Here is a 24,248-nt window from a genome sequence, read left to right as displayed (position 1 = left end):
TGATTCACCAGCTCGTTTCCCCGCTGGATTAATAAGCTCGTAACAATGTCCGTGTCACTTCTTTTCTTTAACATTTCCTCTCTCCTCTTTCCTCCTTGTTTTTTTTCTCCGCTCTCCTTTGTTCAGAGAAGCAACAGACAACTCACCCACTATGGATGAGTCTCAGTCTCCAACCCACCAAAGTACTGATGAATAGAGGTATAGTAAGGGAATGTTTTGTTCTTTCACCCCTCTGCCCTACAGCCTGTGGGCCACGACCACAATGCAAAGAACCAACCCCCAGAAGCAGCCTTTTTTAAGTCGTGTGCCTGTTCGTTTGGCCTCAAAGCTTCCTTCGGCTCTCGGAAGAACAACTTGAAAGCATCTTGGAGCCCTGCCTGTGCCTCTTCAGCGAGTTTGTGGCTGCTGGGCTTTTTTTCCCCAGAGAAAGAGGGCTTCTTCCTCACCCCAAATGGGCTGGGGGCCAGCAGCAGAGGCTGAGCAGGCACAGGGAGCGGGCAGCAGGGACAAATTCACGGCTGGGGGTGTTTCAGAGCAGTGTGGGGAGGCTCTGGGAGCACCGTGGTGGGGAGATGAGCACAGGTGACCAGGATGGAGCTGCCAGCAGCGCTCCAGCCTGGCACCAGGTGCCCTTTTCTCCTCTGTCCCTGCCGCAGAGGGGAGCTGCGAGGCTTCACGGAGCGAGGAGCAGCCCTGGCCCGCTTCCTGTGGGAAGACAGAGGGGGAAGGGTGGAGGGAACAAAAAACCCTCCCAGTTAGTCTGTTTTAATTAAACTGCAGCCACTGTCTGGCACTCTCGTTTGAATCTGCAGCCATTCACAGCTGGCATCTGGCGAGTATTTCAAGCCTGGCTTTCTAGAGCTAACCCACAGAGCTCCGGCACGGAGCTGGGAGACAAAAGGCTCTTTAAGGGGCAGCAGGGGTTGGCCTTGCTCAGGTTCCCTCCATCTCAACAATATTTTGACCTCAGGGTTTTCTCCAGGCAAGGAGCTCCGCAGCCTAAGCTGGGAGCCGACCTTGATCTGAGCCTGGAGAGCAAATTCCCCTGAAATCCCTCCCGGGCTCTGTGCAAGCAACCAAAAAGCCATGTGGCAAATGACCCCATAGCTTGCCACGAGAGGTGCTGCGAGACGAGAACCGGGCTACTTGAGGCAAAATGTGGGCTACCCCCCAGCACGCCTCTCCCTCGCCACCCGGTTTTGCTGTTCCTACCCCGTAACCCCGGGGCTGCCGGGCGATGCGGAGCCTCCACCCCAAAGATGGGCTCTGAGATCCTCCCCACCCGCAGCCCGATGCTTTCTGCGAGCCCTGGCTGCCCCTAACCCAGTTCCCTTTCTCCCGCAGGAGCTACACCGATAGCTGTTTCCTGGATCCTCCCCTCTATCCAGAACTAGCAGACGTCCAGTGGTATGGACAGGAAAAAGCCAAGCCTGGGACTCTAGTGTGAACCCCTGACCTCAAGCGAATCCCATCGACGCCATTCGGAGCTCACCTCACTGCCTCTCATTTGCCTTACCCAGATGCACTGTCACCCAGCACCAGCTTCAACTCTTTAAGCACTTTTCTCACGATGCAATTCGACATTTCGGTAACATTTGGCCCCGAGACATCCACCACGACCGCGGCAGCGCCTCCCTTTGCCAGACTGCTGCTCGTCCCTCCCGGAGCCCGCAGGGCAGCGGATGCGTGGAGCAGCCAGTCGGCAATTTAAAAGCTGGTTTTCCTTCTAAACGATGGAAACAAATCTTACTGCTCTGTGGCACGTACCAGCAGTAAGACGTCCATGACCTGCGATCCGAAGCCAACACAGCATCGGTTTCAACGGGGTGGGGGGTGGGTTTGACACAAAACAGGACAGAAGCTGAGAAATACTCCTTGAAAACGCTTCTTTTAAGGAAAAAGTGAAATCCTGACACTTCAGAGATGTGTCAGAGTGCCACAATCAGGTCTGCGCTGCCCAAAATCACCGAACCCACGTCAGCGGGGTGAGTTTGTCCAGCAGGGCCCTGCTCCGGGAGCATCTCATTCGCCTCGACGCCAGCCACGAGCACCTCCTGGCGAGCAGCTTCTCCTTCGTTTCTTTGAGCCCATCTTGACAGCAGCAACCAAACCCCACGTGCCGAAGACCCACTGGAGGTCTGGGCTGGTAGCACAGCATCTATGAGCTGCAATTACAGCGGGCAAACGAGGTTCACAGAGGCATTAATTACAGCAGAGGCGAGTGCTGTGACTCAGCACAGCTCTGCGACCGGCACAGATTCCTTACCAACACCTAGCGAGGTTGGGGTGGGGGTGATTTTTTTATTTTTTTTTCCCAATACTCCGATGAAGATCCAAATTGCCAAATTCTCCAAGCAGACACAGCCAATAAATCCTGATGGAGCTCCGCACGGAAGCGCGACCGGCAAACCGAGCGGTGTAGCAAAGGGCTCAGCACCAGGCGGGGAGCAGCAGCAGGGCTTGCGGATTTCCTCGGGGCAAGAAGCAGCCCCAAGGAAGAGAAGGAAGGACAGGAGGTGCCGGGCACCTGCCGCCTGCTACCAGAAGGAAATCGGCCGCGAGAGTCGTGGAAGAAGCTGCAAGTTTACACGTACTTTGGAGCAATGCTTTATACATGTCAAGCCATGGAACTTTAAAAGGCCTCAAAGACACTTTTGTAACGAACCAGTGCACAATCTCTCTCTCTCTCTCTCTCTCGGTGGATGTCGAAGCTGGCACGTCTAGCCTTCACTGCGGTGCTATGCTGTTTTTATTGCCACTAGACGGGGGGGAGGTCCCTGCCCCCCGTTGGCGCGTGCAAACGATGATTTCCTATGGGAAAGGCATTACAGGAACGGCTGGAGGGGGGTTACTTTGCGAAAAGCAGAAACTGAAGTTAGCTTTAGTTTAAAAATAATTAAAAAAAAACAAAAACAAAAAACAAAACAGAAGTGTGAGTGTGCGTGCGCGTGTTCCAAGAGCAACAGCATCTACCAGACACGAGGAGGGCGAGGAGTTGAGAACGAAACCCCGCGACTCGGGGGCTGCCACACCTTTTGGTATGAAGCTTGCTGGAAAACTGCATTCCAGGCTTTCGAAAGAGAATGGGTTCTTCCTAATTAGATTTGGCAAGGTGAGGGGGTTTCTAAAAATTCCCGCAAGCTGCTCGTGCTAATTCCTTTCCCCGATAGGTGTAAGAAATGTGGGCTTCGCTCCCCAGCCCTCGCCCACTGGGCTGCTTGGGCAGAAACACCTGAGCTATTTGTCCAGAGCCAGGAAGGAAGCTCTTTAATGTCCACACATGAAGCATAAATGACTTAACCCTCTGAAATAATAATAATAATTAATTAACACTGGCAAGAGGTTTTTAAAGGTAGCCACGCAAGCCTCGTGCTCCCAGACCTGCACAAAGACCCAGCAGGCGGCCGTGAGATCACACCCCTTACCTGGATGTTGGAACAAAATCCTGTTTTATTTTAACATCCCTCTCTGCTCTGGGGTCTTTAGCATGGGAATTATTGTGAGCTCCTAACTGGATTTTGAGCTGGGTAGGAGCTGGCACCAATCGCTGGCATGCGCTGGTAAGATTCTGGAGGTAAAATGAAAGGATTAAGTGAGGACCAAATTAAGCAGCAGCAGGTAATTCAGCCCACGGATTTTGAGGGGCTCTGAGCAACTGTCTGTTTTCTTTTTAATTTCCCTGGTTAAGTGGTTTCAGGTTTTGTTGTTGTTTTTTTTTTTTTCTGTGTACCTTCTTTTAATTAAAAAGAATTCAACAACAGCGGCACTATGAGGCCTCTGGGCACTGCAGGAAGACACACTCATTCCTCCAAGCCCAGATCTGCAGTTTTGCAGCAAAGGTTAAGAGGTGGCAGCCCTGAAATTAGGAAAAAAACAACAAAAAAAAGAAATAAACGGTTAGCCTGAATTGCGAACAGGCTCGAGTAGAGAAGAAGCTTTCTAGAAACGGACTGAGTTTAGCTTTGTGTTCTGCTTTTCTGTTTTGCAATCAAGGCACACGTGAGCAGCCAGTCTGGTAGTAAAGACAGATTAAGTAAAACAGGTTTTACTGTTTAGCTCAATTCAATTAAACACAAATGTACATAAAATGTTAATCATGTGGGATTAACATATTTAAGTATAACACGGAGGGGTATATACATAGCTATTATATACAAGCACTTGACTACCAACTTAACCCCTCCTTTACCTTTTTTTTTTTTTTTTAATTATTTTTCCAGGCTCCATCCGACATAAAGCCACAATTTCTTAGTCTCCATGTCCGAAGCTACCCCTGTTCAGCCAGCAGCCCGGGACATATCTGTGCCCCTGGCTCTGCTGCGAGGCAGGGTTTATTTTTAAATGCTCTTATATGCAGTCGCGTGTTGGAAATGTTGAAGCAGTCCCATTCGTTTTCACTCTGTCTTAGTTTTAGTTCCGGGCATAGCCGACCCCCCATTCAGGTGCTATCAGATGACCAGTTACTGCTTAGTTAACTAGGTGTAAAGTTTTACATATATATTAATGTCAATAGTTTTATTACGAGTTGTGTAAAATGGACTCTCTAGTTTAAAAAAAAGGAAAAACAACAAAAAAAAAAAAAAAAGAAAAAAAATTAGGTCTCTCCTGAAATTGACTTTAGAGCATGTAAAATGATTTTACTGGATTCCGTTCAATTGTAACCAAGGACAAAAATCTGTATGTTGTAGAAAAAGCTGCAGAATTAAAGGAGATCTGCTTTTAATTTATTCTTTTTGTATTAAGAATTTGTATAGTTACCTTTACATTTTGCAGAACGGTGTTGTCAACACTTCCTTATTAAAGCATTTTCAAAATGAGCCTCGGCACTGATCCTTCCTGCGCGCGGCCACCGCGGGGTGCGGACACTCACACAGTTGCAGGGTTTTGGGCAGGGAACCACAAATTTTGCTGCAAAAAGTGCTGAGTATTCCCCCAAAAACCCAGCCCTGTACAGACCCTATGGGATTCGGGGCTCAGCAGATCCCTGCTGGCTGCACCCGAAGCGCTCTCTCGCGCGCTGGGCTCTGGGGATGGACGGGTAACTGGGAATAACCAAAATTAACGCTGCAGGAGGGGCCCTCCTGGCCCCTTCTGGCATTACAAGCAGCAAACAAGGCACTACAGGCACGTAACGACTCGCAGGAACAGGGACACAAGGCAGAAAGCCCACACTGCGGGAGCCTGTATGGGATCAGGCGGCCCCTTCCAGCTGTGGGAAGGGGTGGGGGAGCCGTAACGCACGGCCGGGGGCAGTAAAAAAAAAAAAAAAAAAAAAGTCCTAAAAACACTCCTGACATTTCCATGGGGAACGCATGACTTCAGCCCCAGGCTACGAGTCATCGGATTCAGCAGAATTGTTTCCGGCTAAGGCGAAAATTATCAGAAACAAACATCTGGAGAAGCCCAGAGGGACAAGTCTTTGGGGTTTGGGCTGGCCGGTTGGTTAGAAGGCCCTATTAGCCAGCAGGGCCGGGTCTGGTCGCTGCAATTTGGGGCATTCCAGCTGCACAGAGCCTCAGACCGACGATGAGAAGCAGCAGCCCTGACACTGCTCCCCTCCGCCATCCCCCGGGGATGGAAGCGCCGTGAGAACGCGCTCGTTTGCCTCGGTTCCCTGTGTGGAGCCACTCCACAAATTGCAGGGGGATGAAGCTCTGCTGCCACGGGGCTTGTGCGAGCCATGAGGCTGCATTTCAGGGACTGTCCGCGAGCAGACACGCTGCTCAAATCGCATTCCTTAAACCTGATTAGCCCCAAACGTTCCAAACCCGAAATCCCGTCCCTACAGGAGGCGCATCCCTGTTCAAGCCAGTGCTCGGGGTGCCATTAAATTGCTCTTCAGTAATTAGCTCAAGAGTGGGAGGGGGGAAAAAAAGTCAGACTAATGCTATTATAGAGGCCCTGAGGAATCCAGTTCCCACTAAAGCAAATGTTACAGCGCTCCCCAAACCATCCCCTGGCTACTCCCTCGCTGCACTTTCCGAGGAAATTATGGCTCTTCTCAACAAGGGACGGCATCGTCTCGCAATTATTTAAAGAGTTCAGGACTCGAGGTCAGGTTAAAGATTTAGAAACGGCTCAGGAAATCATCTGGGCGGGGAGAGGGATAAAGTTGCGGTGTTGTAAACGTTTCCTGTTGTAATAATGCCTCTGAAGGACCTCTGTACGCTGCAGAAAAATCCCCAGATGCTGATGTTAATGAAACCCTTCCACGCTCTTGACATCTGCCCAGCTTCTCCCCACAAATCCCCGTCTGCTCCCCAAAGAGCCCTCCCCAGGCTCCAGTTAGATCTTGTCAGCCTCGTTTTTATTACTTCTCAACTGTTTAAGCTCTTGACATTTTCTTTGGGGTCAGACACTCCAGACTGCAACGTCTGAAACAGCCCTCGAGAACCCGGAGAGCCCCCAGAAGAACCTCAGCAGCTCCCCCAGACGCTCCCCCAGTCCCCAGCACCGCGTCTCACCGTGCCAGGGGACGTGGGGAGCACCAGATGACTCAGAAAAGCCACCACAAGCTACCAAATGCTAACCCCAGTTACTCAGCAGTTTGTTTGGAGCCTGACTTTACGTCCCAAAAGGCCTCTTTATGAGAAGGAACACCCACCTTAACACTGCTGCGGAGGTGCTGCTGTTCTTGTAATTACAAAAAACATAGGATTTCAGATTAGACTTTCAAGATGCACCACTAAAAATTGTCGGTGTTTCACTGCTCACACAGATTTAGAGCTCAGAAGCTGTAAGATTCCTGCCCGTTCCCAGACAAGATGCACAACGGCAAAGTGCTGCGGCTGCTACTCAACTGTACCTGGTCATGGGAGGTCCTAATTGTTTTCTCTGAGATGCCCCGTGGACCGAAATTTTCTCCAGATGTATAAAAACAGGATTTGAAAGCCTCAAGAGCCGTAAGATTACTTCCCCCAAGCCCAGAAGGTTTATATTAAAAATGCCATTACAAAAAAAAAAAAAAAAAGCCAAATCAGATGTGTTCAAGATCAAAAACTCTTTCCACTGCAAGTGGCTGTATTTTTCAGCTGAGAAATATATAAACCTTTTTTTTTTCCTGATAAATACCACATGAAAGATTAGCCATGAAAGTCTTCATATTTACAGAAACAACCGAGATTCAGCTTTGACTGCTTCCCTCTAATCATCTACCCACATCAGCCTCCAGTGGGAAAGCTGCCAAAAACCTCCAACATCCAGCCCTGGCGGGGCTGAGTCTCACCTAAAGCTCTAGGATACAACAGCGAGGCTGAGCTCGGTCTATGCAGTTCCCCGAATAATAAATTGAAATAAAAGCAAGGGGCACAGTCAACACCCCCTAGTCATGGTCATCCCTCCTTCAGAAGCTCCTCTGCCGTGTACAGGATCTGTTTAGGATCTGTTCAGCATAAAGAATAGACCTAAAAAGGAATCTACAGAAGTGGGGCGTATTGAAAGGAAGCTGTAGATAAATCTGCTGCTTTATGGGTTTTCTGCAGAGCCCGCACGAAGTTTCTGTCGGTGCTCAAGCACAAACTGCTCCGATTCTTCCGCTCTCCCTGGATCTTGGAGATCAAAATGTGAGTCACGCCTGGCCTGCAGAGAGCCTTATAAAGCATTGTACTCCACACACTTCGATGGGTCTGTTGGGAAGTGCTTCTGGCAAATGGTCATGAGCCTCTTCAGCCCCTGGGAATCAACAAAACAAGGACAATTCTGTAATAAAACTGCCATTGTCAAACAGGCTACAGTGACTGCTCAGCTTAACGTGAAGAATTAAAAACAAATGGCTGCTGTTCTGGTTTTTATTCGATTGGTATTCCATTTTTATTAACCTTTCTCCCTGCAAAGTACTAAATATTACAAATATCCTCAACAAGGCTAAAGGCCAAGTGCTGCGCTTGGGGCACAACACCCGGGGGGAAGAGAGGCTGGAAAGCTGCCCAGCAGGAAAGGACCTGGGGGCGCTGGTCAACAGGAGCAGGGAAGTGATCGTCCCCTTGTGCACCTCAAATGTTGTGTTCAGGTTTGGGGCCCTCACTGCAAGAAGGAGGTGGAGCTGCTGGAGTGTGTGCAGAGAGGAGGTGTTGGTCTCTTTTCTCAGGTGACCAGTGATAGGACACAAGGAAGCAGTCTCAAGTTGCACCAGGATAGGTTTAGATTGGAAATTAGGAAGAATTTCTTCACAGAGAGGGTGGTCAAGCATTGGAATGGGCTGCCCAGGGAAGTGGTGCAGTCCCCATCCCTGGAGGTATTCAAGAGAGGTGTGGACGTGGCGCTGAGGGACACGGTTTAGTGATGGGACTCGGTAGGTCAGGTTGATGGTTGGACTTGATGATGCTGAAGGTCTTTTCCTACCTAGCTGATTTTAGGATTTCCAATATTGGAGGAGTTTGTGATTCTATAACCGAAGCAATTGGAAATTTCAACCTTCACGATATGTTTACATAGTGAGGAGTCACAGAAATGCTTTAATCCCTCTTCAGCATCAAGGTGGAAAACAGCATTACCGCAATAAATGATACTTAAAAGAACCCTGATTATTAAAAGAAAAACAGTTCTATAAGAGCAAAAAGCCACTTCTGACACCAAAACACGCTGCACAACTAAGGAGAAGAACCAGGTTTCTTTAGAAACTGAATGTCTTGCGAGCAGAGGTGTCACTCCTCCCCATATCATCACCCACCCTGCCCTGCGCAGTGGAGGCAAGCTTAAGAAGTAATCAAGAAGAAAGGCAGAACGGGGAATTTTTTCTCTAATGCTTTTAAAGCATCGATTGCCAAAAAACCTGACAGAACTCCTGTGGCTTTTTTCTTTCAAGTCATACATAGATGCCTAATAAAAAGAAGGAGAGCTGCTGTGGTAGCAGTGTAATTTTGCAACGACACTAACTCCACAGCAGCAGTCACGTGCCTGTCGTTATATCCTCCATCTGTGAGACAGCTCCTCGCTGTAAAGAAAACGATTAAGCAGAAGATGTTTTCCAGACTCCTGCCTGCACTGAAAAGGCAAAAGCATGTCCCAGCAGCGTACAGACTCGCTGTTTGGGATGTTGATTGCAGGTTCGTTGTGCATCAAGCTAACCTGATCCCAATTTCACTGCTGGGAGCACCAAGAATACTCCACGTGCTCTGTTTGAAGCAGAGCAGCTGAGTAAGCCCTTGCATTTAAAACCAACAAGAAGAACGTTAATGTTGAAAACCAACTTTGTATCAGCTCTGTAGGTTGTGTACTTCAGGAGTATTGATGAGAACTCACAGTGGGGAGATGAACGTGAAGATTTCCTTCACCAATGGATGCACTTTCAGGACAGAAGGGACAAATCGGGGAATTCATGTATGTTGTATCTTCCAGAGGGTATGTTAAGAGAGATCAAAAAACACTACAGAGTTGAGATCTTACTGCTAGAAGAGTGGTAAATGGGCACAGAGAGTTAATTATTCACCAAAATTAGAGAAGAACCATTAGAACCATGCTGAGGTCCACTACAACCTTCTTTCACAGTCCAAATCTCTTTTTTTTAACATAGCCTAACAAAAAACTATGTAGTCTATACAAGCTACTTCATCCATTAGATAACTCCCAGCAAGTATTAAACTAAGCAGAGCCTGTCTCTGAAGATGTGTAACCTGCACATCAGTTTTCACCTTGCAAAAGAATCGATCAAATTTGATTTGTTGGCTCTGTAAACATCTGGAGCTCCTCCTGACTTCACAACAGTATTTCCTCAGGTTGTGATATTAAAAACTCGAGCTGAAGATAAATCAAAGGTTATACTTGTAGCCTCAAAAAGAGAGTGGAGATAGAAGGGGAAGTTGTATTTTGCAAGCAATCAACTAGCAGGCATCTGCAGAAGTTGCAGTGGGAGTCCTTGTGCCGCAGCAGGAAGGTGTTTGTGTAAACCTCTCCTGTCAGTGGCTCCGAGCTCTGTGATGCTGCTCCTAGGCTTCAGAGTGAAGCCAGAAAGACTTTAGATTGTTGAGACTGTAACTGGCAAAAGGCAAATACATTTACCAGTTTGAGGAGAGATGACCCACTGCACTGAAAGGCCGGAGAAAAAAACAGCACTACGATTAATGCCACAACTAACAGAAGCTCCTTACAGGAGTATGAATAGGAAGAGAAGGAATTAAACCTGGAATTCTGAGCCCACACCACTAAAGAGAGGTGTTTGTGAAATGAAAGCAATTATCTAGTTGCAGCACTAGGCAGGAGGGCTGTATTTCGTGGTTAAAGGCAGCACAACAGGAGCATCAAACTCCAGTGATGTTAAAACCTTAAGTTAAGCAGTGAGGGAACGGAGGAGAATAACGCATGTGGTCACAGTTACTTTGGTGTTAATACAGGATTACAAGCATTAGACATGAAAGCTTTAAGCGTTAAGACATTCATTCCTCGGCCAGCACCAAAGATGATGCAGGTCCGGGGTGAATTACCTATTAAATAGATGTCACACCGCCTGTTCTGGGATGTTTTTACCCCATCACTTTTAACTGTGAACCTCTCAGGGATCCCCTAACTTCAAAATTTGTTGGCTTTCCAAAGCTACCATTACCTGAATATATTTCCTCTGAGTTTCATCGTTGAGAACGTGGGCTACGTGCTTGGAGAAAATCTTTTCACGACCCGTTCGAGCGTGGATGCCGACCATGGTTACCCCGATAGGCCAGGGAGCGTTCCCAATCGCCATCTGAAGGTAGGCATCGTTTGCCTGAAGAAACACAGCACACACACACTTAGCAAAATGAGAAATGGCATTAGAAGGGTTTTCTGAGTGTCTTTGCATTGCTGTAAACACATTCCAGCCTCTCTGAATCAGGTTTCATTGCATGGTATTAAGCAATTTTTACACGACACCTTCCTAACATGATTCACTTGAACTCTCAGGTAAGCAAGGACTACAGACTTTACCTAATAGGTGATAAAAGAAGGCACTGAATGCTATTTACTAATATTTACTTACTAAAATCTAAAGATTCCTGGGATTATTTTCACCTCAGCCTGTTCAGGTTCCTGTTTCTGCTGCAATCACCTTTCCTACCTCTCCTATTTTGGTTCCAGACTAAAGCAGCAGCTGTCAGGAAGAATGGTTAGCTTGCAAAGAGACCGAGAACCAGTTCTCTAAAAAACTGGGTCAAACAAGCACATTTGTAACCCTGTTTATGAACGGCCCAGCAGCACTGAATGACTCTGCAGTCTCCCCATGAAGACAGCAACCCCATTTCTTAACATAAAGCTGAGGCAGGCACCAGCCCTGGGGAAGAAAGGGAATAAAGCATAAGGGAAGATAAGCAGAAAGAAAGGGAGAAAGGCACAAAAAGAAAAGGGTGAAAGGCACAAAGCATGGACAAAAAAGCAGCATGGCATCTGAGCACCAGGAAGTGAGGGGGACAGACACACACACAGCTTCAGCAGGACATTCCTCCACTATTAGCAAAGAGCTGTAAGGCTCACTGATAAGGAGTTCATTTATCATCTCCCAGAGACTACACCGTAAGAAGTTGCAAGCATGACCAGTGCGTGCAGTTTCTTCACATTTGGCACTGTTCAGAGGCACAGCCTTAGTCAAACACCTGCTTGCTGACTGCTGTATGGCTTTGTAATGAAACATGGTATGTGAGCATGCAATTAAAGATTCTTCCAGAACTGTCACAACAAGGTTAATTAAGGTTGAGTGGGCAACTTGCGTTCTGCCATTTGCCTGCCATCGCAGGTGGATTTCAAAAGTTAAATCTTTGCAGCGTGTCACCTAACAAAACCGTAAGAAATCGGGGCTGACAGCATTTGCCAGGCTGCACAAAGCAAAAAAATAAGAACTAAAACACACAATAACAGGAGGTAGAAAGAGATGAGAAGTAAGTCTCTGAGGAAACAAAACAGAAAAGAATATGAGGATCTTTAGAAGCACAAGGCTCATTAGGCTCATTAAAGAAAAACACTTCCAAATATGTACTCAGCCTCCCCCTAAATCAGAGTCTGTGGAGTTTACATACAGCCAGGCACCTGTGGGACAGAGGAGCACAGGTGATGAACCTAGGAGATAAACTGCATTCCTGCACACTCGCTGCTTTACTGGGGAGGCATCAGAAAGGCAATTTCAGCAATTTCAACATAATGATGACAGCCAACGGAAAAAAAAAATGCCCCAAAACAAAACCCCACTATCACACATCCCACACTTCTGGTTCTACTTTAAAACGATTTGGATTAAACTTGCCTTAGGCCATCTCAATTTTTTTTCAATAACAAAGCAGGTTTGCTTGCTTACTAGACAAATTTCCCCAAGTCCTCACAAGTCTACTAAGAAATACGAGATGACCAAAGGTAAAACAAAGCTAAATTTCCTCTGGATGCTTAAGCAAACTCTATCAGCAGCTGAGTTCCTCTTCTGAAGGCCCGATGCTCCCTCTAAATTTGTGTGAAGCACTTTTGCCTCCTCCCTAAAAGCAGACTTTGTCCAGGAATGTTTCATTAGTTTGCCTCAATCTTACCAGACCAACTAATGTGAGTATGGCCAAAGAAAGGGACAGTGTCTCAGATTCAATACCTCAGTTCACCTCAATTAATTGCTAATTAATTAATCAACATCCCATTACCGTGAATTCAATGCCTTCATTTAACCTTACTGTATCAGATTTCCAGCTCAGTATTCCTCTGCAATTTAATATAACCTGAGAAGAACTGTGTTTGTGCCTGCAAGCTCTGCAGTTTCACCATCAAAAGACCTTCTGACAGACCGTGGATCAAACACTATCTGCAACCTAACCTTTAGGAGCCATTTATCATTTTATTTGAACATGCGTTGTGTGCATTTCCAGCTATGTATCTTCAAGATGCAAAAAGGGAGATGCTGAAGTACAAATCCAATCTATTAAGACCAGCCAGCCTAAACACACGGGGGGAGTACAAACATACCTTCACGTATTCCCTCTGCAACATGAATTTAATAATATCTGTTATTGATTCTTTGATGTCTGCAGGAAGCGTCTGCAGGAGAAGTTAAAAAAAAAAAAAGACAGCTTTACTTTCAAATATTCAACTCAGGAAAATCATCCTACTCAGCATTTAGACGAAGTTTAGCACCCCAGCTTGAGGACTTTAATGAAGGAAAACATCTTCCTTATTTAGCTGGTGGATCTGAAGCACGAGAGGTTAAGTGGTTCTATCTAGTAGCTAGTGGCAAATTGCAAAAACACAATCCCAGTTCTTTGGGATTGAACAAGTGGTACATAAAGCAACACCTGGAAGAGCAGTGGGTAGGCAGAAGAATTCACTGGTCGAGATAAAAAGGGCAGAACTGGGGGTCATGGGCTCCAGCCACAAAAACCCCAACCAACGCACTCCTCCTCTCATCTTCAGCTGAAGGAACAGGAACCTCGGGAAAAGGCACTAAATACTGTGAGGTTTGAAAGCAGCAGCTAAATAAGTCTTAGAGGATGGTGACACTGACAAGTGACTCACCCTTTTCCGAAGCTTCCTGAAGAGAGGCCTCAGGTAGGACTCTGTTTGCTTTTGGGTGGCACTGTTCAGCTTCCCCTGGACTCCTCGCTTCACGTAGTCCTCTCTGGCGTTCAGCTCCTTGGCCCAGACACCGAGAAGAAACTGCACAAGGAGCAAATTTGTGTCACAGTGCCATCTGGTGACCACCTCACCAAAGCAGATGGGAACCGTGGTTTAAGCCAACACAGCAAAATGAGTATTTTGGAGAGAAAAATGAATTAAAGAGGCAAAAATCCTCTTTCAGAGGGATGTGCATGGAGGAATGGGTTCTCAACTTGTGAGAAGAAGCCTGAAGTGTTGAAGTAAAAATTCAACACACTACAACAAACTTGCCAAATGTACCTTCTGTCCACCCAGAAAACCATTTTTGAAAATGGTCCACCCAGAAAAACCTTTCTGTCCACCCAGAAAACCTTTGTCTGCCTGCCCAGCCTGAACTTTACCAAAATGCCAACTTATCCGATTTACACAAACAAAAGCTTCAACTCTTGCTGTGGCTGCTGATAATCACATTAGTTACACAAAGAGCAAATGACTCAGATGAGAGACAATGCAGGCTTCTTGACAGGAAACAAGGAAACAATTTCGTACTACCCACTTGAACCTGCTTCCTCAGCAAAGCCAGCAGACTTGCCACTAAGTTCTTTTATTTCACAAAGCAGCACCAGGGGACATTTCATTTTAATTTGCACTGCTCCTAGGGAAGGCAGGTGGGGACTCCTTCTGAGTTTTTAACGTGGCACATAGAAGCAATTCCATCCAACTGCCCCAATCATCATGCGGAAATCAAAACCATATTTATTTTGTCTGGGAAAGTAGAACCAGATTTTGCTCTCCCAACAGCTCTTTCCCAGGTCTCACAGAAGTCTCCACTGTGACTAACCAAGGCAGCGGAAAGCGAAGTATTAAATAATAATAATTTAATTTAAAAAAAAAAGCACAATGAAAACTTCTCTCTCCAAGCAGCTGGAATCTCACCAAATAAATGTATCTGCATAGTAGTAAAAGGTATGTCAGAGCTACAGAATAATTGATCTATTGGAGTAGCTTACCTTCAAGAATTTCGTTATGATGTCCATGTCATAGTGATCATCACCCCGTCCTAAGGATTCTCCCAAAGCCTAGAACAGGAGACAAAAAGGCAATGATTTCCACACTGTCTAGATATTTTCCACCACCATAGCAGAGCATGATTCACCGCAGTGTGAACTGTAAAATATCCCACCAGTAAACCCAAACACTAGCTAGGAAATGGAATGATACAGCTATGTAACTTACTGGCACTCAGTAATCTAATAAAAATTTAAGTCAAATAATGTCTGATCTTCCTAATAGCTAATCTAAATCAACCCTCTTTTTACTTAAAACCATTACTCCTCACTATGCTCCCTGAAAAGAGTCCCCCTGTTATTCCTGTAGCCCCCTTTAGGTTCTGGAAGGCCACTATAAAGTCTCCCCACAGCCTTCTTTTTTCTAGGTGAAATAATCCCAGCTTTCTCAGCCTTTCATCATAAATCAGGTGCTCCAGCCCTCCGACCATCATCATGGCCTTTCCTCCAGTCCCACTCTAACAAGTCCATGCCCTTCTTAAGCTGGTTCTCCAGAGCTGAACACAGTCATTATTTTTTATAATTAATTTTAATATTTTTTAATAATTCTTAATTCTTTGCTGTTTTTTTTCCCCTTAAGTTATTTCACTTCTCTGATTTACCGGGGCTTTCTATCATTCTACCATTTCATGTAATTTTAAGTATGAAATTGAGGGAGTAAATCCAAAAATAAATAAAAAAAAAGAAACCCACACTATCATGTCATCCCAATACTCCATCTTCCTGTTAAAACCTTGGAAATGTTAATATTACTGTTGATTTCTAGAAACATTTTCCAGTAGATACACCTGGATAATTTATTTCCATCTCCCTCACATTTCCAAAGTGAGTTTATTTTTAAAATTTCCTAGATTTGGAACTACCTTCAGCGTAACCCTCTATGCTCAAGGGAATGCAGTGAAAGCAGCGCGCTGCTCAGACTACAGTGCTTTCAAACTTTGTAAAAAATAAAATAATAATACAGACTGCTTTCATGGCTCAAACAATGAGGTGATGTACTATGACATCAAAAAGGGAATATTTTGAGAACTAACAGATTGCTAAAAGCAGCCCCATTACAACTGGTATCCCTCCTGGTACTACAGGTATTTTACACCAGAATTCTTGGTAGGTACCCTAAGAAAAAGGTCGAAGCTATCTCCTAATAATGTATTCATTTCAGCTTTTGGTTATAAATCAGATTATTTCTAAACACGTATTTGGAGGGATATTAAGAAGATTAACTTCTGCAAAGAGTTTGAAGATTAAGGGTAAAAGTCTTTAGCTCAAGTTAATGTGCTTTTCCAAATGCCACCCGGAAATACCAGGTGCTGAGTGCATGTCATGGCACTCGTTCTGCACTCACGTACGCAAATACTTCAGTATTTTTTCAAAGCACAGTAGTCATTTGCACTGAAGTTCCTGGGGCACATCTTCACTGCACTTGTATTTTCTTTAACTGCCTGCTTCTAATTTTCACTTTGTTGTTCTGACTGCCTTTATATCAAACATTCTTTTTGTGCATCTGTTTTTCAGAGTCCATCTTTCTTGTACAAAGAAAATTCATCTGCTCTAAGCTCATCACCGTCTCAAATACCCATTGGAAAAGCTGTAGAATTTGTGATCAGGTAATACTTCTTTATTTAATTCTTTAATTTCAAAACTCTACAGGAGAATCCTAACTGCACCACTTGCCTTGCAGAAAGCTCTGCCCCTTTTTTGATGAGGTGTTGTAAACAACGATCCCTTGAGTTTTCACATGTCTACTGTAAGCCCTAGGGTGCAATTCAAGGCTTAGCAACCTTAATTTCCTAACAGAGCATATTTAAGGACTTTTTAGAATGCTTAAATTCAATGTTGAAAACAATCTTGAAGCTTTCTCACCACATTATAACAATAAATACATGTACATCTGAACTCCCTAAATTAAATTCTATCCATCACATACCTCCAGTTCTTCAATAGTAGTATTCTCTTCATGGACTTTCAAGTCATTCTGCGAGTCATCATCTCCTGCTTCTTGGCCGCCTACAATTTCATTCAGATACTGCTGGTCGATCTTATCCAAGGCAGCCTTCAGGTCATTTCTCAGACCCTGGAAAAGATAAGAAATCATTAGTTTATTTAAAAAAATAATAAGAACAACACAACAAGCAAGTTAAATACTGTTCAGAACAGTCACAGTGAGCATACAACTCCTGTAAAAATATACACACGGGTTTAATTTTGTTGTCTGAATATTAACTGAGTTCAACAAACAGTCTCTGGATTGCTTCAGTACCTTACAAAAAACACGTGCATAAAATGTTCACACCTAGAAGCAAGACTTTTTAACCATAGCTTCACGAGAAGAGCCCAGAGGACTGTATCAACTTCTAGGACTTCCTTCAAGACATTTTCTCCTAGCAAGGCACTGAGCCACCCCAAAACAAACAGAACAAAAAGCATAACCACCATCAGCTCTACAAGTCTTCACATTCACCCTGAAAAAGCTGAAAAGAATGCAAGTAGCATTGTAACAAGTAACACCTGAGTGCTGGCACATGAAACAGTTACGTAGCTTCCCCTTATTACCAATGATTTAAGCAGAATGTTTTATATAGATGGTTTAAAATCCCCTACTCCAACAAAACCTTGCTACTTCCTAATACTTCTACTACTGCCATCAAGAATTTTATCATAGATAACAATGATGGGAGAGAAGCTTTTGTCAGGAAAATTATGTTTTAAAACTTTCAGATCTATTTAGCCTTTTTTAAAGGGCTTGAACAGGTAGAAGTTGTCCTTTTCTAGGCAGCACCAGCAACAATTTTTTCAAACTGTTTAGTTTATCCCAAATTATGGAAGAAAATCCACAGCTTCACACTCTCAGCTGCCTTGCAAATCTGGTCAATAATAAATGCAACACAAACTCCAATCACATCTCTTCACTTACCTCATCGATTCCTAAGCCAAAAGGAACAAATCAGTAAACTCTGATATATCTATTAGTCATTTCTGAAGCCAAAGGATACTTTAAATGGAAGAAGAAGAAAACAAAGTTTCCTTAACAAGTGATAGCTCTGGAATAGAGGGATTTGCAAATTTACTAACATACCAGGAACACAGGAGTGTTTTCCTTCTTACCTGAACAAACAGGCTAGTGTGAACAGTAAGTGACTATCTTCTCTGCTGCTTATAAAGGTCTCAGGTTTTACTGCCACCTGGAGGCCCCTTCGTCATCTGAAAAGGCCTAGAAGATTTCTAGGGTGGAACTGGCTAGCATAAGGCGTTTTACTTGTGCACAGAACTTTCAGAGCACTCCTCAGTGGTTATCCCACCATTAATAAGTAAGTAAGAGTTACCTTGTTCACTTCAGGTGCAAGAATTTCTATCTTCCTCAGCCGCTGAAACGCATCATAATCTGTTTCTCCAAACAGTCTCACGGGCTCACCTCTCTCTCGTAACCTCCTGATAACCTGGAAAGAATCAAAGCATCCCCTTATGCAAACCCATAAAGGAAGCAAAATAAAATCCTGAAGGCTAGATTTATTTGCTTTGCTTAAAATAACAAGCTGTGCTGGACTGGAGAGGAAACGGCGATATTTTAAGCAGTATAAAAATGTTCCAGACACTTTACAATCTACATTTAGAATTCCCACGCTATTTCAGCGAAAGGTCACTCCAAATATTAGCAATCTAAATTTTGCATAAAACCCCAAGCCGTTTCCTATAATCTAACTTCTTCCTGCTATGACTTGTTTAAACAAATACACAAAAATCATCGTGCTGGCAGGGCATAAATACTATTTCCAAGATCACAAAGGAAGCTGATGATTGTTTCCTTCACTCTCACTTGTCGGGGGCAATAAAATACGCCCCAACAAGGCTGCACGCTGTCCCAGCACATTGAAAATTCTCTTCCTTAAGCATTTGGCGAATATTAAGTCCCACAATCTAATATGATTTAAGGATAACTGAGGTGTAACAGCCTCCCTTGGCTGACTTGCAAAGTTATGGGCAAAGCCAAGAACTGAACTTCATTCTCCCAAATCTTTAGCACATGCATTGCTTGATGAATCTGTTTAGACTTTACACACATTATTCATTCGGTGTACCAAGCAATAGGCTTAGTGACCCACCAAGAAATATTCTGGTGACCAAACTACACCAGCAGAGTAGCTGGACAATTGCAACCAAATTCATGGAGACATTCATTCATTCACTCAGTTCTCCAAGTGTCTCGCCTACACTAGCAAACGTTTAACTTGCAAAAACATCAGAACTAGGGGGTGGATCACACCTTGATCAAAGCAAGCCAAAATCTCAAGCCAAATCTCAAATGAAACATGAAACCAATAGCCCACACAAAAAGTTCTGTACCTGAACTGTCTTGTGAAATTAAGGGGATAAAATGACATCTTGGATGATCTCAGCTGTGAATTCTGGTATTTCCCAGATAATTTATTCTATATTTAATATTATTTCTAAATTTCCTGCTTCTCTTCTACTTTGGGGTATAGATCTGTTTTGTGAATTCACATTCCCATAGGTGTTCTTATACTTAGAAAGGAAAAAGGGCACACCATTTGCTCTAGCTTCAGGATTTCTTCTAGAAATCAAGATAAATTTCCTACATTTTGATCTGAAATAAGATTTAGAAACTATGGGCTACAAAGAGAAGTTGGGGAAAAAAATACTTTGAAAAATTCAGCTTTTGATTGTGGATTTTACCTCCTGTCTGGAGAGAGTCATTGGTAATTTTTCTTCTGCCAGTTCAAGTTCCAGCACTGGATTTGTTGAAGTCAGTGGCTTCTCCTCCTCTTCCTGTTGCTGCACCTACATTTAACAGACAGTTACTAATAAGCAGATGGAAATAAACCTACATACAGATAACAATGTAAAAGTACAGGAACTCTGCAACACAGATTGTAATACAACTACGAGCTTCTAGTTTCAGTTTTTATTGACTGTAATTGAATTTCAAAGAACAATAAAAGCTTTTAAAAGTGTCTGTATTTAACAAAGCCTTCTGCAGGTTGCAGGAAGCAACCTGCAACCGGAAAGGACAACTGCTTCAGTCTGTCAATCATGTGTCAGCACGGGTGCCAAAAATAGCAAACCCACCCTCTGCCTGTTGGTTCCTGCCCCTGCCTTATCCCCACACGAAGGCATTCGCTCTGCTGTGCGATGGCCCAGCTGGGAGGAACAACTCAAACAGAAAATAATCTGGCAAACAAACAGAAAGGTACTCCTCTCAGCCCACTAAACCTCATCCAGCTCACCAGGCAGTAGCACAAACACAAGCCTGGGCACACTGGCAGAAATGAAAACCCAAGAGCAGACAGAGAACGGGGCTGCTACGTCCAGTCAGCCTGAAATGTTTGGTACCTGTTCAGCTGGGCTTCGAGAGGTGCTTGTTTAAGGAAATCTTCCTAGCAAGCTTGCCAAATGAGCACAGCTTCTTGTGGGTTTAAAAAAAACATACCTACACCTCCTCATAAAGATAGCATCTCATTAACGACTTCTTTTCATCTAAAAGAAGGTCCCCGAATCAAACAGAGCTTTCCTTCTTCATTACTCAATGTTTTAATAATGCAAAAAGATCCCCCTTTGATCAAAGTAACTCGGAGACAGCAGCCATGTAACTACAGTTCCCTCTGTAAGCTCAAGTTTGACACTGCTGATAGCATGAGCAGATTGCTGTCTGTAATATTCCTATAATAGGAAACATTTCCAGTGCTCATTCATAACTTGCTTTCTCTGAGACTTATTAAAATTTATTTCCTTTCTGTCCTTGATAATAGGGAATAATCCCACTTAATCCCACACCATTCTTTGTGCCAGGACAGCACGTTGTCATTTCCAGTGTGTGTACTCAGGCTGAGTAGTCTGATGACTGTACCAGACAGATTATTTTTAAAGTAGCTTTTATATTCTCCCAAGGCTGAGCAGCTCCATGGCCATGCAGGGATCCACCCCGATGGCTTCAGATCCAAGGTTCAGCCCCAAATCTCTACTCAGTGCTATGCTACCCGACACAGAAATCAATCCTACAATCACAGGTGTTCAGAGCGAGCAAGGGAAGGACAATCAAATCAATGCTTCACACAGAAAGGGAGGGGAAAAATAAACTTCCATCAGTGCAGGAGAGGGGGAGTGGACAGGGGACAGAAAATACGGAGCCGTGTAACTATATAAAGAAATACACTCCCGTGGCAGAAGGATAGGTACAAACTTTAACTTACAAACATTCCTGAAATCATAAAGAGACAGCAGCATTGGGGAAAAAGATTTGGTCCGTTCTGTCAGATGGACTTCAAGTTACGAGTGGTATTTTTACCACAGTTATTTTGGTTTCAGCGCTTTCTTTTTCAGGCAAATCAGATGAATTTAACTTATTAAATCTCAGCAAAGCAGAAAAGCACCTCAATTGGAAAAGAAATCAGTCCATATTCTACATCTTATTAATGCAGTAAAGAGCAAATGCAGAAATCTGGGAGGCTCGGAAGAGTTACTAAACAAAGCAACTTATTTTAAAACCATTTTGAGGGTTACATTTCAAGTCTAAACCCATCTCGTAGCAGCACAGAGATCCCATTTAACCATTGTGCATGGTTCTGAAGAATTCAGGCTAATGCTCACAAAGCACCACGCCATCACTTCAACTCAGAAGAGCGGCTGCATTCACAGACCCCTTCCCCATGACTATATGCTGCACGTTCCACAAGTCGTTTTGGCGCGGGTGTTCAAATAAGTCTACAAACGGATCAAGGTTTCAGAATAAGTCGCCGACTGCGACACGTCCAATTGAGAACAACGTTCCTGTCCGTGCCCAGGAACAGTAAACAAGACAGTGAGCCTCTGTCTTTCTAAGGAGAATGCAGACCCCCTCGCATCCACATAGAATAATCAGGCAGGCAGGCAGACACACACAAAATAAAACTGCATTCTTTCCATCACATGAGAACTATTTCCCTAACACCCTTATGAGGCAAAGCCTTCCAGATCACTCATTTGTTTCCAAGTGCACCCTACGTTACCAATTGTTTGCTTGTTTTGCCAGCCAGAAAACAAACGCGGCATCGCGCTCTTTCAGTGCTGGATGGCTGATGGCCAAAGGAACAAATCCATACAGTAGGAAGGGTTGGCAGGTATTTTTAATATGCACCCACACTATACTGATTTCTTTTGGACGTTTTGACAAGATTTTGAAAGTGAGCTGAATGGACAGTGAATCCATTCTTTTCGACAGGGGGAGGTGGCTATATCAGATCCAGTGTTCATGCCTAAAAGCACAGTTTAAAAAGAAAGGAGACAAGCTTTGATCCCAAGCCACTTCATGCTTTCCACAAAAAATAAAAGAAAGAAAAGGAAAAGCCAAACCATAACACAAACTTAAGTAGCTGTACGTCATGCATATCTTTTCCTGCATTGAAAATGGGTTCGGAAACTCATACCTCTCCAGGTGGCTTCTCATTTACAGGCTAATGTATAACATTAACAGATTGAACAAAGAACAACAATTATCATTAACAACATTTATACTGTTGAGAATAAAATGTAGACTTCAAAGCAAAACACACAAATTCCTGAAAGAATAAGTACAATACCTTGTAGCCGCATCTCTGGAAATAGGCTTCCTCTTCTTTTTTAGCTAACTCACTGCGTTTGAAATATTTCTTATTTCCCTAAAAGAGAGGAAAGCCGTTAACATTTTACAGTTTCAGAAACCTGTGGGAAAACAGCTCGAACCTCCTTACTTGATGCGGTGAATTCAGCTACCTCCTTTCACAGAGCTGGCTGCAGTGCCATGTAAAAAGCACAAATTGGGAGCACCTCTGAAAATCAGCAATACAGGGTGACTTCATGGCACAGTTATAAGCAGGCCTGAAAAGTCCAATGAGGTCACCAGTGCTTGAGAAAAAAAAAACTTTGTCACACAAGATCACGGTCCCAGGTAGCATAAAGCTCCACTTCAGATGTGCACAACAAGGCTCAGACTGTACAGTACAGGAAAGATGTTTAAAAAACACATTAAAAATGTTGACTTCACACTAAATAAACTGAACAGCAGTACTCATCTTTGTGCAATGCATTCTGTATACTAGATCGGTGCACCTATGAAGAAATGTGTCTGATGAGACTATCCAGACTCTGTGGCTGGCAACTGCAGTTTTAGGGACATGGTTTAGGGGGTGATAGTGGTGGTAGGGGGAGGTTGGACCAGGTGAGCAACCACTGCTGTCAAACTGACAAATGTGAACGGAGGTCATCAGAAAGCCTCCCAATGTCACCAAAAAAAAAATGGTTTGGGTTGGAAGGGACCCCAAAGCCCCCCCAGTGCCACCCCCTGCCATGGGCAGGGACACCTCCCAGCAGCCCAGGCTGCCCAAAGCCTCATCCAGCCTGGCCTTGGGCACTGCCAGGGATGGGGCAGCCACAGCTCCTCTGGGCAGCCTGGGACAGTGCCTCAACTCCCTCAGAGTGAAGAATTTCCCCCTAATGTGTGTTTAACGAGTACACTTCTGCTGCAGACCAAAAGATTGTTTTAACCCCAAAACATCACATTAAACTTTGGCTCTAACATGAAGTATTACTCCCTTCTCTGTACCTTGCCTGACCCACAGCAGCCACCAACTGCCGCTCTTCACCCCCTAACACCCAAATCCCCACTCAGCCGTTCCCAAAAGCACTCTGCTGCCCTCAACCTCCCTTTAGTGCTGTGCTCAGCTTTGGGCCCCTCACTACAAGGACATCGAGGCCCTGAAGAGTGTCCAGAGCAGGGCTCCCTTTCCCTAACCCCCAGCCAAAACAGCCCAGGCAGAGGTACAAGGCGGGGCCCTGACTCCAAGGCCGCTGTCCCTAAGGCCCCCCCCGGTGTCCCCAAGCCCCCCCAGCCTCACCCCCACCAGCTCCTTGTCCTCCAGCTGCTGCCGCTTGCGGCTGATCTCCCGCTTCAGGATGTCCATGGCGGCCTTCCTCCACCTCCTCCTCCTCCTCCTCTTCCTCCTCCGCCGGAGGTGCCGAAGCAAAACAACGCCGTCACTTCTGGGGCTCGGCCTCGGGCCGCCGAGCTCCTCACAGCGACCCCTGGCGCCTTGGAGGTGTGGGGGGAGACCTCAAAATGGGGTCCCGGGGGGCTTCAAAGGGGTCCCGGGGGTCCCTGGCAGACAAAGGAGGGCGGCCGACAGCGCGGGGAGCCCGCAGGTTCCCCCCTTGTGCTCAAAGGCTGAGAGAGGTCTGGGCTGAGTCACGGAATAAAAGCATAAATGTTGGAGAAAAACTCCAAAATCACCTTTTCCAACCATCCCCCTACCACCATTATTGCCCACTAAATCGTGTCCCCAAGCACCACGTCCAACTGTCCTTAAACACCCCCAGGGACGGTGACGCCACCACCTCCCTGGTTTCAATGCCTGACCGCCCTCTCTGAGGAGAAATTTCTCCACATTTCCAACCTGGGAAGTGAAACCTACTGGAAATGAACCTGTGAAAGTGAAACCCGCAGCTGCTTTTAGCTTGCCACAGGGCGTGCAGCTTCTGTGACACACACAGAGATAGCGAGAAGGGAGCTGGACCCTGAAATTTGTCCTGTTCCCCTCCTGACCTGCTTTTACCCTGTGGCTAGGGAGGTCTGAAAGGTCCAGAGCAGGCCTCAGAGACTGGATAAGAAAAGCCAAATGTGGAATTAAATTC

The 24,248-nt window shown here is 45.0% G+C and overlaps 2 protein-coding genes across 13 annotated transcripts in view; one reads left to right on the top strand and one right to left on the bottom strand.

The window, feature by feature from the left end:
* Window positions 1–4,817, top strand: part of FRMD4A (FERM domain containing 4A) — a 348,357-nt gene extending 343,540 nt beyond the window's left edge. For 9 of the 11 annotated variants that reach the window (XM_072024583.1, XM_072024605.1, XM_072024416.1 and 6 more), the window contains one exon: window positions 1,345–4,817. In XM_072024583.1, coding sequence (XP_071880684.1) covers window positions 1,345–1,447 — 103 coding nt within the window. In that variant the 3' untranslated portion in view covers window positions 1,448–4,817. Of the gene's footprint in view, window positions 1–126; window positions 199–1,344 lie in introns of all 11 variants that reach the window. The other 2 variants (XM_072024505.1, XM_038173182.2) reach the window with 1 other exon arrangement.
* A 2,168-nt stretch (window positions 4,818–6,985) lies between these two features.
* PRPF18 (pre-mRNA processing factor 18) lies at window positions 6,986–23,610 on the bottom strand. Of its 2 annotated transcripts, XM_027460409.3 has the most exons (11): window positions 23,456–23,610; window positions 22,163–22,240; window positions 22,010–22,036; window positions 19,284–19,388; window positions 17,915–18,028; window positions 16,519–16,665; window positions 14,535–14,603; window positions 13,444–13,584; window positions 12,898–12,969; window positions 10,538–10,693; window positions 6,986–7,671 (listed from the first exon to the last, which is right to left on the bottom strand). In XM_027460409.3, exons 1-11 carry the CDS (start codon window positions 23,519–23,521, stop codon window positions 7,591–7,593), a joined length of 1,056 nt encoding a protein of 351 aa, XP_027316210.1. In that variant the 5' UTR covers window positions 23,522–23,610; the 3' UTR covers window positions 6,986–7,590. The 2 variants fall into 2 exon arrangements, with proteins under 2 accessions (XP_027316210.1, XP_027316214.1); XM_027460413.3 differs by lacking the exon at window positions 22,010–22,036.
* Between the last annotated feature and the right edge of the window lie 638 nt (window positions 23,611–24,248).

The sequence above is a fragment of the Anas platyrhynchos genome, chromosome 1, assembly GCF_047663525.1.
Source record: "Anas platyrhynchos isolate ZD024472 breed Pekin duck chromosome 1, IASCAAS_PekinDuck_T2T, whole genome shotgun sequence".
Taxonomy (NCBI): domain Eukaryota; kingdom Metazoa; phylum Chordata; class Aves; order Anseriformes; family Anatidae; genus Anas; species Anas platyrhynchos.
This window is presented reverse-complemented; position numbering and strand designations above follow the sequence as displayed.

Excerpts from the sequence above, each read along its gene's own strand:
- PRPF18 (XM_027460409.3), bottom strand. The coding sequence starts at position 23,521 with ATGGACATCCTGAAGCGGGAGATCAGCCGCAAGCGGCAGCAGCTGGAG. Across the intron at positions 13,585-14,534 it reads TCATAACGAAATTCTTGAAG|TTTCTTCTCGGTGTCTGGGC; the intron begins GTAAGCTACTCC and ends CTCCTTGTGCAG. Across the intron at positions 10,694-12,897 it reads TGCAGAGGGAATACGTGAAG|GCAAACGATGCCTACCTTCA; the intron begins GTATGTTTGTAC and ends GTGTTTCTTCAG.